Source organism: Solea solea, chromosome 20 (genome assembly GCF_958295425.1).
Source record: "Solea solea chromosome 20, fSolSol10.1, whole genome shotgun sequence".
In the NCBI taxonomy this organism is placed as follows: Eukaryota; Metazoa; Chordata; class Actinopteri; order Pleuronectiformes; family Soleidae; genus Solea; species Solea solea.
The window spans coordinates 18,801,782-18,817,629 of NC_081153.1; the positions used below are offsets into that span (position 1 = coordinate 18,801,782).

The 15,848-nt window shown below is 37.6% G+C and overlaps 1 protein-coding gene across 1 annotated transcript; it reads right to left on the bottom strand.

The window, feature by feature from the left end:
• Window positions 1–46: 46 nt before the first annotated feature.
• On the bottom strand, window positions 47–13,920 carry dgat1a (diacylglycerol O-acyltransferase 1a). The gene is made up of 17 exons (XM_058619404.1): window positions 13,495–13,920; window positions 11,619–11,706; window positions 8,164–8,204; window positions 7,685–7,770; window positions 7,324–7,376; window positions 6,818–6,923; window positions 5,887–6,015; window positions 5,560–5,634; window positions 5,355–5,458; window positions 5,019–5,057; window positions 4,886–4,927; window positions 4,741–4,785; window positions 3,426–3,538; window positions 3,107–3,172; window positions 2,582–2,669; window positions 2,239–2,301; window positions 47–2,105 (listed from the first exon to the last, which is right to left on the bottom strand). The coding sequence occupies exons 1-17, from the start codon at window positions 13,779–13,781 to the stop codon at window positions 1,959–1,961; spliced, it is 1,572 nt and encodes a 523-aa protein (XP_058475387.1). The 5' UTR covers window positions 13,782–13,920; the 3' UTR covers window positions 47–1,958.
• Between the last annotated feature and the right edge of the window lie 1,928 nt (window positions 13,921–15,848).

Sequence of the window (15,848 nt, forward strand, 5' to 3'; positions counted from 1 at the left end):
AAGACCCAAGTGCTTGTTTTATAAAATACAAAGTCAGACATGTCCATCAAATATAAACCATCTTTATACAACACAAATAATCTCAAACAAATGTCCTTGGAGATTTTCATTTCCAAAACAAAGTATTTGTTCCACTTTGGAATCTTGTTTACAGCAAAGAACAAATTACAAAATGTTCAGAAAAAAAAGGAAGCGGTGGACATTGGGGGCAAATAACACCCACACACAAAAAGAAATGATGCTAATAACATTTTCTCAATACATTTTAAAGTCACCTTTATCACTATATTTTTCCATTTTCTAAAAATTTCACAGAAATCAAAGTGCAAGGCAGAATTAAACGTTAAACTTTGGACGTACATTCTTCATGATGATCAACTGTTTTATTGAATAAATAATTGTAATGTAGTCACTGCTGCTCACAGACCATGCACAGAATTACACCTTAAAGGTGGGTCAGACTTAGAGATACTTAGCTGCCATGTGTGCATTGAAACAGCATTAATGTGATTTAGCCACAAATGTCATAAAGCATAGATAATACTGTCTTTAAATGGACATTTGAAAAAGGCTACAGTTTAACATCTGGACCAGATTTTAAAGTTGCACTGAAAGTTTTACTGTAAAATCCCATCATGTTTTTTTTTAAGTATTTGGCCTCTTTGATTTTCTACATAAAACTTAAAGTATATGTATTTTTTATCAAGCATGTTTATGCAGCAGGCACTTTTCCAACAAGAAATGTTAAAACACAGTGTGAAAATATGTTTTAACAGCATTTTCCCTGAAATATGATCAGTGAGGGAAGACGATGGGATGCATTTTTAAAATTCAATTTTAATATGTCTATTCAGCTCTTATTGTGTATTTAGAAATTGTGTTAATACTTAAACATATTTCCATATGTGGCAATAGTGTTGGGCTGTAATGAATTAAATATAAGGTCAAAATAATTCTTCTGAAAAATGTCGGGCAGTAAAAGGCAGTTTGACAATGTGACTGAATAAGCTGTTTGACTGTGTTCCAGCAAAACTGGAACACAGTCAAACATATACAACACAAATTCCACCAGTAAATTACAAAACTTGATGACTCTTCTAAATGGCATATTTCCTCACACCAACAATGTGAAAAATACATTCATAGAAATCTATTGCTTTAACAGCATGCATCTCTTTAAAGTGCAAAAAACATTCATTGGTTCAGATCAGTATCATCCACTGCCTCAAATCAAACGACAAGGAAATCCCCCAACATAAATAATAGGTTCAAGATGGCACAACATAATTCCAACAAATGAAATATAAAGGGTAAAACAAAACATTGGATGCAAAAAATCCAACTATGCCAAAGGCGAATAACACGTTTAAGTTTGTCACAGTCACAAAACCAGCCTTTTATCCTTTAAGAGGGAGTTCATCTTTCTTCATATTTTCTTACAAATAACTTCATATAAATGTCTGCAATACAACTGGACAGCATCAAAGGGAATAATGTGTGTTATAAACACAGAACACGTGTAAAAAACCCCAAAAAAAAAACCCTGTCCCTGCCGTCAACAAATAAAGCTTAGGCAGCTTAGATAGGTTAACCTAACCTGGATCAACCACCTTTATCAGTCACTTTGGGAAGATGCACATATTTTTAATGATAAAATTAAACTAAACCTAACATTGAAGGATAATTTCCAATGACATAGTGTTTAAACATCCTGTGCTGGACGCAGATATGAAGAACTAGTGAAGGTGGCTTTGCAGACACTGGTGTTTGACGACAAAGGTGTGTGCAAGTGGAATGTCACTTCAGAATCTCATGTTAAACATATGTGACATAGACTGTCCTGCTGTTTACTGGCAAGTTTATTTTACTTTCCCTTTATTTACTCACTGCAGGCTGGAGTGTGTGTCTGTGTTTGTGTGTGTGTGTGGGAGCAGGACGTGTGTATTTATCCAGCACTGTTATGTGGTGCTGCCATAATGAATGACATAGTAGTCATGGAAATACATCAACACGGCGACGGGCTGGCCAATGATGAGCGAGATCCACACGGCAGCGTTTCCATAGTTCCCATTGAGAAAACGGCCCACAAACCAAGCCAGAGGAACCTGCAGAGTTCAAAGTTGAGAGCCTTAAAGTGTGCTTGTGTAAACATGGGGGGGGGGGGGACAGAGAACAGCAGCTGGAGGCGGAGAAATTATCTGTGACAAGAGTGAATGAGTTTAGTTGAATTAGTCTCACCTGAGCCATCATTCCCATAAAAGCCCATAGTCTGAACATCTTGAGAGGAACACTAACCAGGTACTGAAGAAAAAAAGACAGTACACAGTTAATCTTACACTAATTCTCCCTAAAATGTGATAAAATGCCTTAATACAAAGGTAGAAAAGTTGCTTAAAGCAGTCGTTTAAAAGCTATTTTTTCCAACTGTTCCAAATAACCCAACCTTTTTAAAATACATAAAATAGATGACTCATAAAATGCAATAATACACATTTTACTGTCCGTGTAATACAGGCTATTTCAGGAACAGACCTAAAGTGTCAGCAAAACTCTTCATGATTGAACAATGCCAGCGATTTACCTCGTGGAAGAATGCAGACAAAAAAAAAACGACAGTTTGAGCCAGAAACTTGTTGGTCCCCCTCTTCAACATTGGTTTGTAGAAGTGTCTACAACACACAAAGACACATGAATGAGCTCATACACAGACACTCAATCATAATGATGATTGTATCTTAAATAGGGCTGCAACGATTAATTGATTACCAAAAGTATCTGTTTTTTTTGCTGCATATAACAAAGAAATCATTAAAACTGAATCATTTTGGTTTGTGGACAAAACAACACACTCGAGAACAACATCATTTCCAGGTTTGGTAAACACTGATCCACATTTTATGGATTATCCAAGTACTCCCTGACACAGATTAATCGATTCTGGAAAAAATCACGAGTTGCAGCCCTCATCTTAAATGGCTTTGATATTGTACTGTTGCTAGATTTTCATGCAGACAACATATAGATTAAAAAGTAGATTTGTCGTTCATAGTCACACTAGGTGTGAATTTAGAATAAGAAAGTGATGTTAGCAAATTTTTGTGCTCACCTGAGACACCACTTGTGAACCGGAATATTCCAGTTGGCCCAGAAATAGGTGACCGTCTCAGAATTCCTAAAATGAACAAATATGACACAGACTGAGAGATGGACCTCAAAAGTATTGTTCCAAATGATGGCTGCATACGGTTTATTAATACATAAACACTTTGGAGACCAATATTATTTATTGTCGTTAATAGATTCTGAGAGTATGAGACTTAATTCTAAAAAACAGCAGTCTATTAACAAGATAAATTAGCTTGGAAAATATCTACCTCTGTCAGTCTTTTTTTTTTTTAAACTTCTACTGTATAATCTTTACTCACCACCAGTCCCTGTAGAACTCTCTGTCTCCAAACTGCAGCAGCTCTGCCACAAAGTTCATGGAGGAGTGAAAAAACCAATAAAAGAATATTAACCATATCAGATGGTTGGGAACCTAGAGTAGAGGAGGGGACGGGGGAAAAGGAGAGGAGGGGAAAGGAAAGGAGGAATGATCAAGGGAGAAATTAGGGGAAAATGTCTCGGAGGGTAAGACCACTATGTTGTGATGACTTTAAGCAATTCACCCTGTACTGTTACACTATATCACACATAGGGATGTAACGATTACCGGTATGACGATAAACCGCGGTAAAATTCCCGACGGTTATCATACCGTTTCAAATTTTAATTATCGTTAAAACCGTGATTGATTACCGCAACTGATTACCGAAAAACTCACAGTGATACTGCTCATTTCCTGGAGAAGCAGCAGCACCTGAACGGCACTCGCTCAAGCGGGCGCGCATGCGCAGTTTGCACTGTCTGTCCAGCGACAACACGGCTGAAGCCACCTGCGCTCCAGAGATTACCCCCCGTAAGATCAGAAATCTGGGCATATTTTGTATTTTTAAAGGATGTTGAGAGTAAAATAATTGAAGACAATCAATGCTTGTGCAGAAAATGCAAAAAAAAAATCTCCGCGAACTTCGCGGCGCGAAGCCACTTCCAATGGCTCACGGAGCCATCTCCGTGACCACCACACACAACTTTTCAGCGGGTAAGTCAACAAAAACGGGATTTCGGAATAGTGGGAAACGTCATGGTTTGTCTCGCGAAAGCGAGTAGTGTGCAGACGACAGGTACCGTAGCAGACCAAAATGTGTTTGTTTCTGTGTTTTTTATTTTATTTTTATGCTGTGTACGACCGCTGCTACTTAATTATTATCCGACACAGAGTGAGGACCTGTGTGTGTGTGTGTGTCAGTCAGTCAGATGATAATTATTATTAATAATAATAATGATAATAATAATAATAATAATAATAATGATAATAATAATCATATAATATAAAATATCTTTTTTTAAATAAAACTTGGTTAAAAGATTTCAGTGTGTGTGTGTTCAGTACTTTTGGAACATTTTGAACACATCTAACAATACCGTGATAATATTGATAACCGTGATAATTTTGGTCACGATAACCGTGATATGAAATTTTCATATCGTTACATCTCTAATCACACACTGGGACAAGGTCTGTGTTTTACCTAAGAACACTAAGAAATAGAGGAACTGGGTATTGAACCACCAACCCTCAGATTAGGAGATGACCCGCTTTAAACTGCTAAACCTGTGCAGTTCTGTCGTGATACTCACAGCTAATTTCAACAGGCGCTCCACCATCCGAGAAAAGTTCATTTCCTGTGAAGGAAATGCATAAAATGTTACATAAAATACAATATTTGGTGTTTACATACACAGTATAACATAAACTTTATATAGTGTGTCAGTGTATATGCACCTGTAAGGGTTTCATTGAGTTCTGTATAGTGGGAACCATCCACTGAAAGACACAAACGTGAATCACTTTATTTAATAGCTGCTGAAACTCGTGTTTTGTTCTGTGTTACGTGTTGAAGACTTCTCTGGCTTACCTGCTGTATTAATCCCACCAGCAGCTGCATGAGGAAGAACTGCAAGAGAGGACAGAATATGAGAAAAAACAAAACATGCTTTTATTCGTTACCTCTTTTAAGGCCTTTTCTGGCCTTTTTAGGACTAGTAATGAGGCAGAACCTCATTTCTGAGGAACTGGTTATGTTCAGGGCTAAGACTTGAATTGTGGTTAGGTTAAAGTTAGGGTTAGACATTAACTGGTTATGGTCAAGGTTAGGGATACAGCTTTGTTTAGGCTGTCCACGTAAAAGGAAGTCAGTGAGGGTCCTTAAAAGGATAGCTGTGCAAACCTGTGTGTGTGTGTTCCTTCTCACCATTTCAAAGAGTCTTCTAATCAGGAAGCGTTTACGTATCCGAGGTGACCGTGGGAAGTTGAGCTGGTAGCAGAGAGTTGGGGCAAATACAAAGTAGTACATGTCTAAAAAAAAAATGAACAAAGAAGTTCTCCATTAGAATTTATCATTTAAATGCTTCAGTATTTTTATTTAATTGTGCAGTTCTGCATTATTATTTTTTTACCTCTGTGGGTGAGGTTGCCTGGATAGGAGACATGACTGTGAACCTCTGAACCATTAGACTGGGCCACAGATGGACCTGAAACACACACACACACACACAAAGGCAGACAGTGTGTAAATGGAAGCCCCACTCTCAGACACATGCTTTTATAAAGTTGTCCCTAAAATGTAATTGAAATTGTAGCCACTAGATGGTGGTAGCTTGACTTCAGTCGTCAAAAATGTAGTGCTGTTTATTGTGCAGTCATGTCTGTGAATTATGCTTCTTTTCCTTGGTAGAGATGACTCAACATTAACTGTGTGTGTGCGTGTGTGTGAACACACTTACAAGAGTATGATCTTGTCAACCTTTTGGCTTTGGCTTGTCTGATTTCTCGACACCACCGGTTGGTATCTTGGTAGGAGTACAGCTTTAGAAACAGCACTGTATAAACACCTAGGGATAGAACACCACCCACTGACACACACACACACACACACACACAGAGCAATTAGTATTGCAGTTAGTAGTATTAGTATGAACATTATGGCAACAAAAAATTAATGAATGAATAAATAAAACAGCATGAATTCTGACTTTTTCTCAGAATTCCGACTTTAATTTCTGAATTCAGACTTTAATCTCACAATTTGGACTTTAATCTCTGAATTATGACTTTAATCTGAATTTGGATTTCAATCTCTGAATTCGGATTTTTTTAGTCTGAATTTGGACTTTAATCTCAGAATTCAGACTTTTTCTTTAATAATTTAATAATTCCTGCAGTTTCATTTTTTTTTACATGTGGCCCCAATACTCTTCTGTAAAAAAAAAAAGGAGAACCACTGTCTAAACCAAAATAATCCTCCAGTTATTATTTTTATTGTCATTTCTGAAGCAGCTGAATATTTTCTGTAGAGCTGCACCTACACCTTTACATAATCGATTAATTTGTCGATTATTTTACCAATTACTCCTTGTGTATTTGTTTGGTCCATAAAATGTCAGAAAACATTGATCGTTGTTTTTCCAAACCTCACAATGAGGATGTTCTCAGATATCTTATTTTGCCCGCAAACCAAAGCCTTTCAATTCTAATTACTTATTTGTCAAATGGAGCAAAGAAACCAGAATATATCCACATTTATGAAACTAAAAAAACAGAAAGCTTGCTTTAATTGTTGCAGCCCCACTAATGTCACCATTTAAACATGAGGCCACTCCTATTGCTTGACATACACTGTATATAACAACTGCATGTTTACTTATTAACCTGTACCTGGAGTGATGGAGGTCACAGAGAGGATTGTGGCTGTAGGAAAGATCAACACGGATGTCAGGTTAAAAATGTGAAGGAGCTGCCCTGTGGTTTTGGAAATGGTGCCCTGAAAAGAACACATAGGAGTCTTTAAATTGAGAAAAAAACAACGTTTATTCACAGGAGTCATAAATAAAGTCATTATAATCTAATCTGGATGAGCAGCGGTGTTCTTATCAGGGTCGAGAGGAGCAGGTGTAAAGACGGCAGATAACGCCATGTTGACTTAACTGTGCAGACGTCAAGATCATGTCTCTCACAAACATCCCTGATGGGTGATACATGTATGTTTAAAGCAAACATAGATTCTCTCACAGTGCTCACAGAATTTTTGACCTAATCTCTTTGGAATCCAAACATATTACCTGCACGGATAGATATATCAAATTTAAAATCTGGTTCCAAGAAAAATGACAATTTGTGTTGTCAAGTATGCAAGAATGTAATCCAAGTGATACAAGACTCACCACAGTCAGACGTCTCTCTATGTACAAAGCTGCTAGGATAAACACATTAGACACTGAAACACAGAACAGAGTCACAGATTATTACCGTCATTGATTTGCCACACAGTTTAATAATCATTTATATGGTTCCGCTTTGATAAGCACGTTTCAGAGACAGTCAAAGTTGAGTATATTTGTGAATAGTACACTTCTGTTGCCAGATAAGAGACAATGGCAGAAGTCAAACCTCTTTGTGCAAAGTCCTATTATAATAATCATTAGAACATTAACGTCCATATTCCTCAGGTCAAGGATGAAAAACATTACATTCTCCATGTGTTTATGTAAAGATATTATTTCAGTAAAAATAAAAGTTCCGCACCAATGATGAGGCAGGCAGCTGGCCAGCTATAGGGGTCCTTTAAGAAGAGCGACACCACTTGGATCGGATCAACCAAAATACCATACCTTGATGACAAAAAGAAAACATTGAAATTAAATGTAAAACAAATGTTTATCACAATTTGCAACATAAACCCTGAGAGGTTAAGATGAAATAATATGGTGAAAATAGTTTTGTCTCAATTGAGATTAGAGATTAGAGATGGGTGCGGTGAGGTAAAGGTTTAGTGAGGTTAAAGTTTTGATAAGGATGTTGACTCGCACTGTTATTGCAGTTCTGCCCACAGCAACGGGACAACTTGGGGGGGAAAGTTGAGCTCCAGGGTTATCGGCTCAGAAGGAAACTCTGTCTATACTTTCTGATGAAGTGTATTACATTTTCAACATCGGAAAGCAAGAGTGGTGTTTATGAGCGAGAGCAAGGCTGGTAAACATTTCAATGTGTAGTTGCACACTCACTTTATAATGTTCTCCAAAAAGAGACGTGCATTACTTAACACCTGAGAGAGAGGGAGAGAGAGAGACAAACAAAAGACAACAGGAGACAATAATTATTGTGCAAAGTCATCAAACATACAGAGAAATTGTGTAAAATTCACTGGATCTGGACTTTGTTTATGGACTAAAATGCTTCACTGTGAATGTGGCTTATCATTTTTGTCTTTGCACACAGACCTGCTCCTGATTAGTCTGCAGATTTAAATGCCTTTGTTCAGGCTGAGTGTGTTTCTAAGTTAATAATACCCTTTATTTATACAGCAGTTACAAAGCACTTGGCCTTTCAAAAAAAGGCCAGTAAGCAGCAGGGATACAACCAGGTAGACTGATAATTTGTTATTTTTATATGATTATTATTTATTAATCAATTATTACAAATTAAGCATTTTTGTTCTCAGAATGTTGCCAAGTCACTAAAACGTTCCTTTTTTTGATGCCCTGAGTAATGTATAAGTGTATTTGTTATTTATATTGGAAATTAGGGCTGAACAATTAACAGAAATGTTATCAAAATAGCAATATGGCCTACTGCTATTTGCAGTGTGTGTCAAATTTCCATTTTAGATGAATATGAGCTCGCCCTCAAAGTAATTATTAAGTTGCCAGTTAAATACGGTATATTCATTACACACTGAGTGGAGTGTATAGACATCACCTTGATAATGGCTGCTCACTCTGTTGAAAAGTTATGTTTTGTTATTCTATTATCTATTAAAGTTCAAGGTCTGAGTCTAGCTTTGTCTTAGTTACCGGAGCTAATACTGATCTCAACACACATACAATATATAAATACATTCTGTTTATGGTAGTTTACAAGATAAAGACACAGTGGAGATAGTGACGAGATATGTCGTGCTGCTGTGATCATGTGCCGTGTTGCACCAGAGCCCGATGTTCTGCCAGGACTCTGCAGCAATGTGGTTTTGATCCAACTGTGAAGGTTGCCCCGGTAACCTCTGGCACGGTCAGGAGCACGGTGTTACATATACATATAAAACAACGATCGGTACAGAGAATTGAGAGGGGAATATTGCAAAATCTGATTTTGCAAGACTTCAATTGCAATTGTGTGCGTGTGTCTACGCTTCAGTGAGGTCAGAGTTCAACCTCACTGGGTGGGGTGGGGGGGGGGGACAAGGTTGAACTCAAGCTGCCTGGTTATTAAGAAGCATTTCAGTAATATCTACTGTATTTATCAAACTCAGGTTAATTTGAGTTTAGGAATATAAACTCAACACATTTTTATGGTCTTGTTTTATGTGACTGACAGCGTAAGGTTTTTTTGCTTTGCTTTGCTTTGCACTGGCCTTGGTCAATCTAAGGTCATGGTTTGATTTGGCTGAACATCACAGAAAACAATGATATGAACTCGCCTGAAGTGTCACTGTTAATACCACATACTGGGATGACTTCCCCTTGTCCAGGATCAACACTTTTTATTATTCCAAACGTCCTGCTCAAGCTTAGGGTTGGGTTATCATAATGGCATATTGGTTTTTATTTGGAAGATCTGATATCGATCCCTAACATCTTTAGATCGATCTTTTAATGTATGCCATTTCCTGTTTCCATTGCGCAAGACTATCGAGACACATCACAGAAAAAAAAAGCAGCAGGACGTTTTGTTTCTTAAAGTCGTGTATTCCATATTATAATATCCGCCAAAACTCACAGTATAGAGATGAAGGAGTTCACAGAAAACATCATTTGACATCTCGAGAGACGAGAAAAGATAAAGATAGGTATAGATAGATAGAGAAAACCAAGCTCAGCACACACATTGCTCCAGCTGCCTCGTGCTTTATCAGCCTAGTCCCCAAGGTTTCCTCACAACAGTCAAAATAAAAAAAAAATAAAAAAAGGAATTCCAGCTGTCCCTGGTGACCACTCAATGAAGGATGTGGTCGTCACAGCCGTGTAAACACACAAATGCTGTGTAAAAAACATTAACATGAACAGCATTATATGCCCCCACAAGTGCAAAAACCAAGTGTTCATCTTGACAGAAGAAACATGTACACACACACACTTGCACACGTAATTCAGCGCTCCATTTATAGTTCAGGTCCATTTCACTTTCAGAAGGATTACAGCTAACTGGATATTTGTGCTCTCTGTGTCTATTACATACTAAGTGGAGACTATCTTTAAAGGGGATGTGGGTTATCTGAAGACACAGCCATTGTGGCGGGGCATGAAGTTACTTTGAAGACAGCCATGTTGTTGACCCGAGATGAACTTTGCTCTGTGGCACATACCGTATAGTAATTACCTGTGACACATGTGTAATCTCTATTGCAACATTGATAGTTCACACGTAATGCATGTGGGAGAGTTTTGTCAGGCAGGTTACAGATGGAAGGAAATATGCTTTAAATGTTGTTCCGGTTTCCAGGTTGTTTATTGTGTTCATATGTGGGTCAGTTGAAGTATTTAATAAAAAAAAAAAAGAAGAAGCCCAAACCAGAATTTTAATTTCTCTTCATGCGAATCACAACACATTATCTACAGCTTCCTTGACAGTGTGTACGTGTGGCTGTGTATGTACACACATCTGTTCTGTTCTCCTGTTTGTTTTGTGCGTCTATTCAACTATGCTTTTTATCATTTTATTTTTAAATGTAGTTTTATTTAAATACATACAATATTGAAGTGACTATTAACGAATGAATTGATTAAGTGGCATGTGTGTTATTTACACGCACACACACACACGTATATAAACTTATGAGAATCTTTGTTATTTATCCATCAACTCACAAAGCAAACCCTTAACTGAGATTATATTGTAACTAACCGAACACATGAAATGAATTAAATACAGATAATGGAAAACTGGGCCAGAGCAACTGTTGAATTACTTGTTGTGCATGTGGGAAAATCTGCTCGTGTGATCAGAGATAACTGAAAAATGAAGTTATCAAACTCAGTGCAGACAACACAAAGAGACACATCTCAAGTTTCAGGGTTAGGGTTCAGGGTTCCCAACAGGAAGTACGGAGAGTAGATCAGATTTGTGTCTAAACCTTTTATTACTTACTGCTTTGCAGTGTTATTTGTATGTAAATATGAAACAACAATTCAGTTAATCATTCTTTGTGGAAACAACGGGTGTACAGATGTAAAACAAAGGTCCGATTAGATATGTTAAGACTATTTTTTTCTCTGCTAAATGTAAACTGAGGAACTTAAGCTGTTAATTGAGGACAAAACATAGTGATTATCATGAGAGTTAGTGTACAATATTGTGCATAAGTTGATACGTTGAATATGTTGCCTTATAATAATAAATACCAATAGGGGAAAAAATTATGTTCAGCTGTTCAGGGTTTATATTGCGAACTGTGGTCAGTGTCAGTAATCACAGTTCAGAACATTTCTGGTGCTAAATAAAGTCAACATGTGGCTTCACTCACCAGCATGACAACACACCAGTTTAGGATTCCTCTGTAGTTGCTGTAACCGCTGGCCGAGCTCAACAGAGACTCCTGGAGGACGTGACAGCTGGAAGGGAACACACGGTCAACCATTTTGATGATGACTACATCATTTCTCATCCATTGAAAAACAGCGTTTGTTGAAAAAAAATAGATATGCCAATACTGTGAGGAAATCAGGCTGCATAATTCAAGTCCTACACAGCATTAGTCATGTTGTGGAGGATCCAGCACTCCTTCACACAATTATTTAGTAAAATATTTTGCTATTCCTGAGCCCAAACCAACTTTTTGTCAAATATGTGACGCACTATAATATGTTTGTATTTAACAACACAACAGTGTTCACGGATTTATTCATGAATGAATCACATTTCATTCTTTAGGCTGTTGCTGTAGGTTGCAAAATCACTTTTGCACAACTGCTGTGATGTAGAGACGAGGTGAAAGAGATGTAAGAGTTAGGTGGAAAGAAGGAGGGAGAATTAAAAAAAGGAAGATAAAACTTCCAGCAGCAAGTCAGCAAAAAGTGAAAGTAAGACGAAGAGGAAGAGTCCATGACAAAACACTGGCAAGACCAGACTGGCACAGGAACGAGCAGATATACACGTTACGGACACAGTAACTGCAAAAACACTTTGCACTATTGTTTTATAGATACTGTCAAACAGGAATTTAACATTTCCCACATACTGTACTGAACGCCTCATCTCGCTGGCAAGACTCCAGTAAATGTAGAACAACAACTTCATTTCCACATTATAGTTTCAGTGTCATTTGAGGTTAATTTCCAAACATCTGAGGATCACAGACTCCTCTTAACTCTTTAGTTTGTCAAATGTTTATTCATTATACATGGATATAAATCTGAGGGGGGAAAAAGCCTTGTGATTTTGGAATTGAATTAACTAACTTCATTGATCAGTTAAGTGTTTAAACCAAAAACACATAAGGGGGTGACACTTACAGCTTCAATCCAAGATTAAAAACACCAAATTTTGACTTTCTAAACCTGGACTTCAATGACCCATTGATGCTAAAGACCTTTGAAAGGTTTCAGTTTGGAAAACCTTGATTTACACATTTTATTTAATGTCAGATATTTAACAAATTGTCTCTGTATGTTGGCCCTGCGATGGACTGGTGACTTGTCCAGGTTGTATCACGCCTGTCACCCTAAATCAGCTGGGATTGACACCAGCTTCCCACAACATTCATGTGGAGGATAAAGTGGTAGATAATGAATGAATGAATGTATGAATGAATGAATATTTAACTGATTCATAGCCTTGCTCTTCTGTGCCAGTCATGCCCACCATATCCGTGAGCCATAAGTGAATAACCTTATTTCACTGTCAGTGATTGTTTACAGATGTATACAATGTTTTTTCTTACTAGAATTCTTATTATTTATGGTATTATGGTAATGCTCTATCACCTTTTAGATCTATCCCTTCCAATCTCAGAGACTTGATAAATTCAGCCCAGTCACTAAAACTTAGTTTTTTTCAGGAAAAAGTTTATTTGAAAACGTTTCCTTTTTTGATTAACCGTGAACAATCATTTGTTGTTCTTAAACTGTCAAGTTCTGTTAGATGGAGGAAAAAACTAAATCAGCCAAACTGACACGTATTAGTCATGACTTAACAAATTAAAGATCAGTATCGGCCATAACATATCCATATCAGTTGTCCCCTGAATCTTGAAAGAGAAAAACAAATCAGAAATTATATTGCACTTGTATTTGCCCAAATTGTTAAGCCCTAAAAAAAAAGACCTGTTTAAGATGAGTGATTCCTGAGAATTGGAAGTAAATACGTTTTTAATATCATTAATAATCACTAATTGACTTTACCTGAGTCTATCGCTGATATCTTCCACTGCGCTCCCCTGTTTCCTCGGGCTGTTCGTGAGCTGCTGCTCCGGCATCTCTTTGCTCATCTTCCCGTTGTTATTTGAATATCTTTGCACCTCGACATCTGTTTTGATTTTAGCGGGACACTGGATACGTTTCCCCCCTTCTCCGTTCACCTTGCTGCCGTTGGCTTGCTTCACAGCAGCCGCTCCGCCGCCGCCGCCGCCGGTGAGGGTCGTCCTCCTCCGGCGGGTCGCGGGCCCTCTCACGTCGGCTCTTTCGCTCATGTCTACGGCTGCAGTCTTTACCTCCCTGCCATTTCACACCGAACCGGCGTCGGCCTCTATTTGCGTTTACAACAGGAGCTAAGTGGAGTGTGAGGTGCAGTCGTGTCAGCGGAGACACGGAGGAAGGAAGCGCTTCATCAACGCCACAGCTCAAGGTGCAATTGTCGGCTGGGTTGCCAGGTTTGTGTTTTCAGCTGACATCCCCCATCGAGCAAGTTTCCGGATTTCAAAGCTAATTTCCTGTAGGCCACTCTAAAATCTGATCTCTGCAACGCATTGCCAACCGAAATCAAATGAATATCAGAAATGAAACTGTTTACAACAAAATAAAGTGCTGGCTAAAAGAAAAACAGAGCTGTACCCATTAATTGTTTTAGGTTTATTAGGTTTATTTGATCAAGTGTAGTTTTATTGTACTGATTATGTTTTATATTTATCATTTGATAATTGTTATTGTGTGTAATGTTTAGCTTGTATTTCGCACTCATTTTAATGAAGTTATTTGATCATTTTTCTGTATGTGCTTTTATATTTTAATGTGTTATGCAATGGCGTTTTTGGATTAAGGGGAGGATTATAAGCTTTTATACATTTTCCTGTGTCAAAAACGTCGTTGAGCACAAGTTAATAATACATTCAACTTTGTCCTCAATGAAATGTCCGCAGTTTTCATTTGATGAATGCAATTTCCTCTGGAGACACTTTATGTACTGTAGTTGTGTGTGAATATTTTGTTGTGCCTGCACGGGTCTTGCTTCATTCATTCATTGCATGATGAATCGAGCTGATGACCTAGCTCAGGGGTCACTGACCTTTTTGAGACCGAGAGCTACCTGAAGGGTAGAGAATAATATGGAGGGCTACCATATTAACATTTTATGCAATTTACCATTTAAATTATGAATATTAAGCATTCAATTGCATACATTAATTCCAGTGCTTACTCCGTATGATTATCACCGTTGTTATAAACAATATCAAGGACATTTTACTCAGTGATCATATGGATACATGCAAGTGAGCACCTTGTTGGCTGCTCGCGGGCTACCAGGTGCCCGTGGGCACCACGTTGGTCACCACTGACCTAGCTAGTGTGCGATTTAGCACTTTACCACTTGAGCAGATGTTGGAGATCAAATGTTTGAGACCACATCGACCGGAGGATTTAATCATTTCTCAAGAGGGAAAAGACAAAAACAAGTATGAGGGTATGAGAGTAATATGTGGTTTTTCTGGATTGGCTCATAAGATTTTCCTGCATGGCCCCACCAGAATTTCCAGACCAAAATCGCCACTGGTGTAATCTAATTTTAGCATGTAGCTCTGTGTTTTAGTGTAGGTTTATTTTATATACTTTTAATGTTGTAAACCAGCAATAGCTATAAACTCTACATACAGCACATCAGATGCATTCTTTGTATTGGAACTATGTTAACTGTATTGTCCCTATTAAAATAAAATAAAATAAAATAAAATTCTCTAGACTTAGCAATATGTGCAATGCACATATGTAGGTCATAATTTAACTCAATAGCTCAAATGGGTGTGTGTCTAAGTATATGTACTTTTTCAAGAATTCAATTGTAATTTAAATAGTTAATAGTACTAATGTACTAAATTGAAATGTAGATTTTGTTGTCAGGGACAGGGTTTTAAATGTGAGACCAAACAAGGCAGAACTTTGGGCAGAGTAATGTCAATAAGTCTCCTGCAATACAAAACTTACCCTCACATTTTACAGAAGCAACACAAAACAGTACAATGCAATGCAACCTTATATATCCCTGTGTACTTGCACACCAGTGGCTTTAAATTAATTCCAATGCAGTTACAGTCACTGTCAACCAAGCATGGTATTTCAAGAACGATGAACCATAATATAGTTCTGTGTTAATACACATTTTAATATTTTATTATTCGTTTATTTTACAAAATCCAAGGAAACAAACTTTGCCCACAGAACTGCAAAACTACAATCAAGTTTGCAAAGCGAGTCTGAAGAATAGCCAATCACATTCGTGCGCTGTGTCACATGGCATTTCTGACCAATTGCAGCGCAGCAGAGTG

Coding starts and splice junctions, on each gene's coding strand:
- dgat1a (XM_058619404.1), bottom strand. CDS start 13,781: ATGAGCGAAAGAGCCGACGTGAGAGGGCCCGCGACCCGCCGGAGGAGG. Junction 7,771..8,163: donor TTTTTGGAGAACATTATAAA/GTGAGTGTGCAA, acceptor TTTGTCATCAAG/GTATGGTATTTTGGTTGATC. Junction 2,670..3,106: donor GTTCACAAGTGGTGTCTCAG/GTGAGCACAAAA, acceptor TGTGTGTTGTAG/ACACTTCTACAAACCAATGT.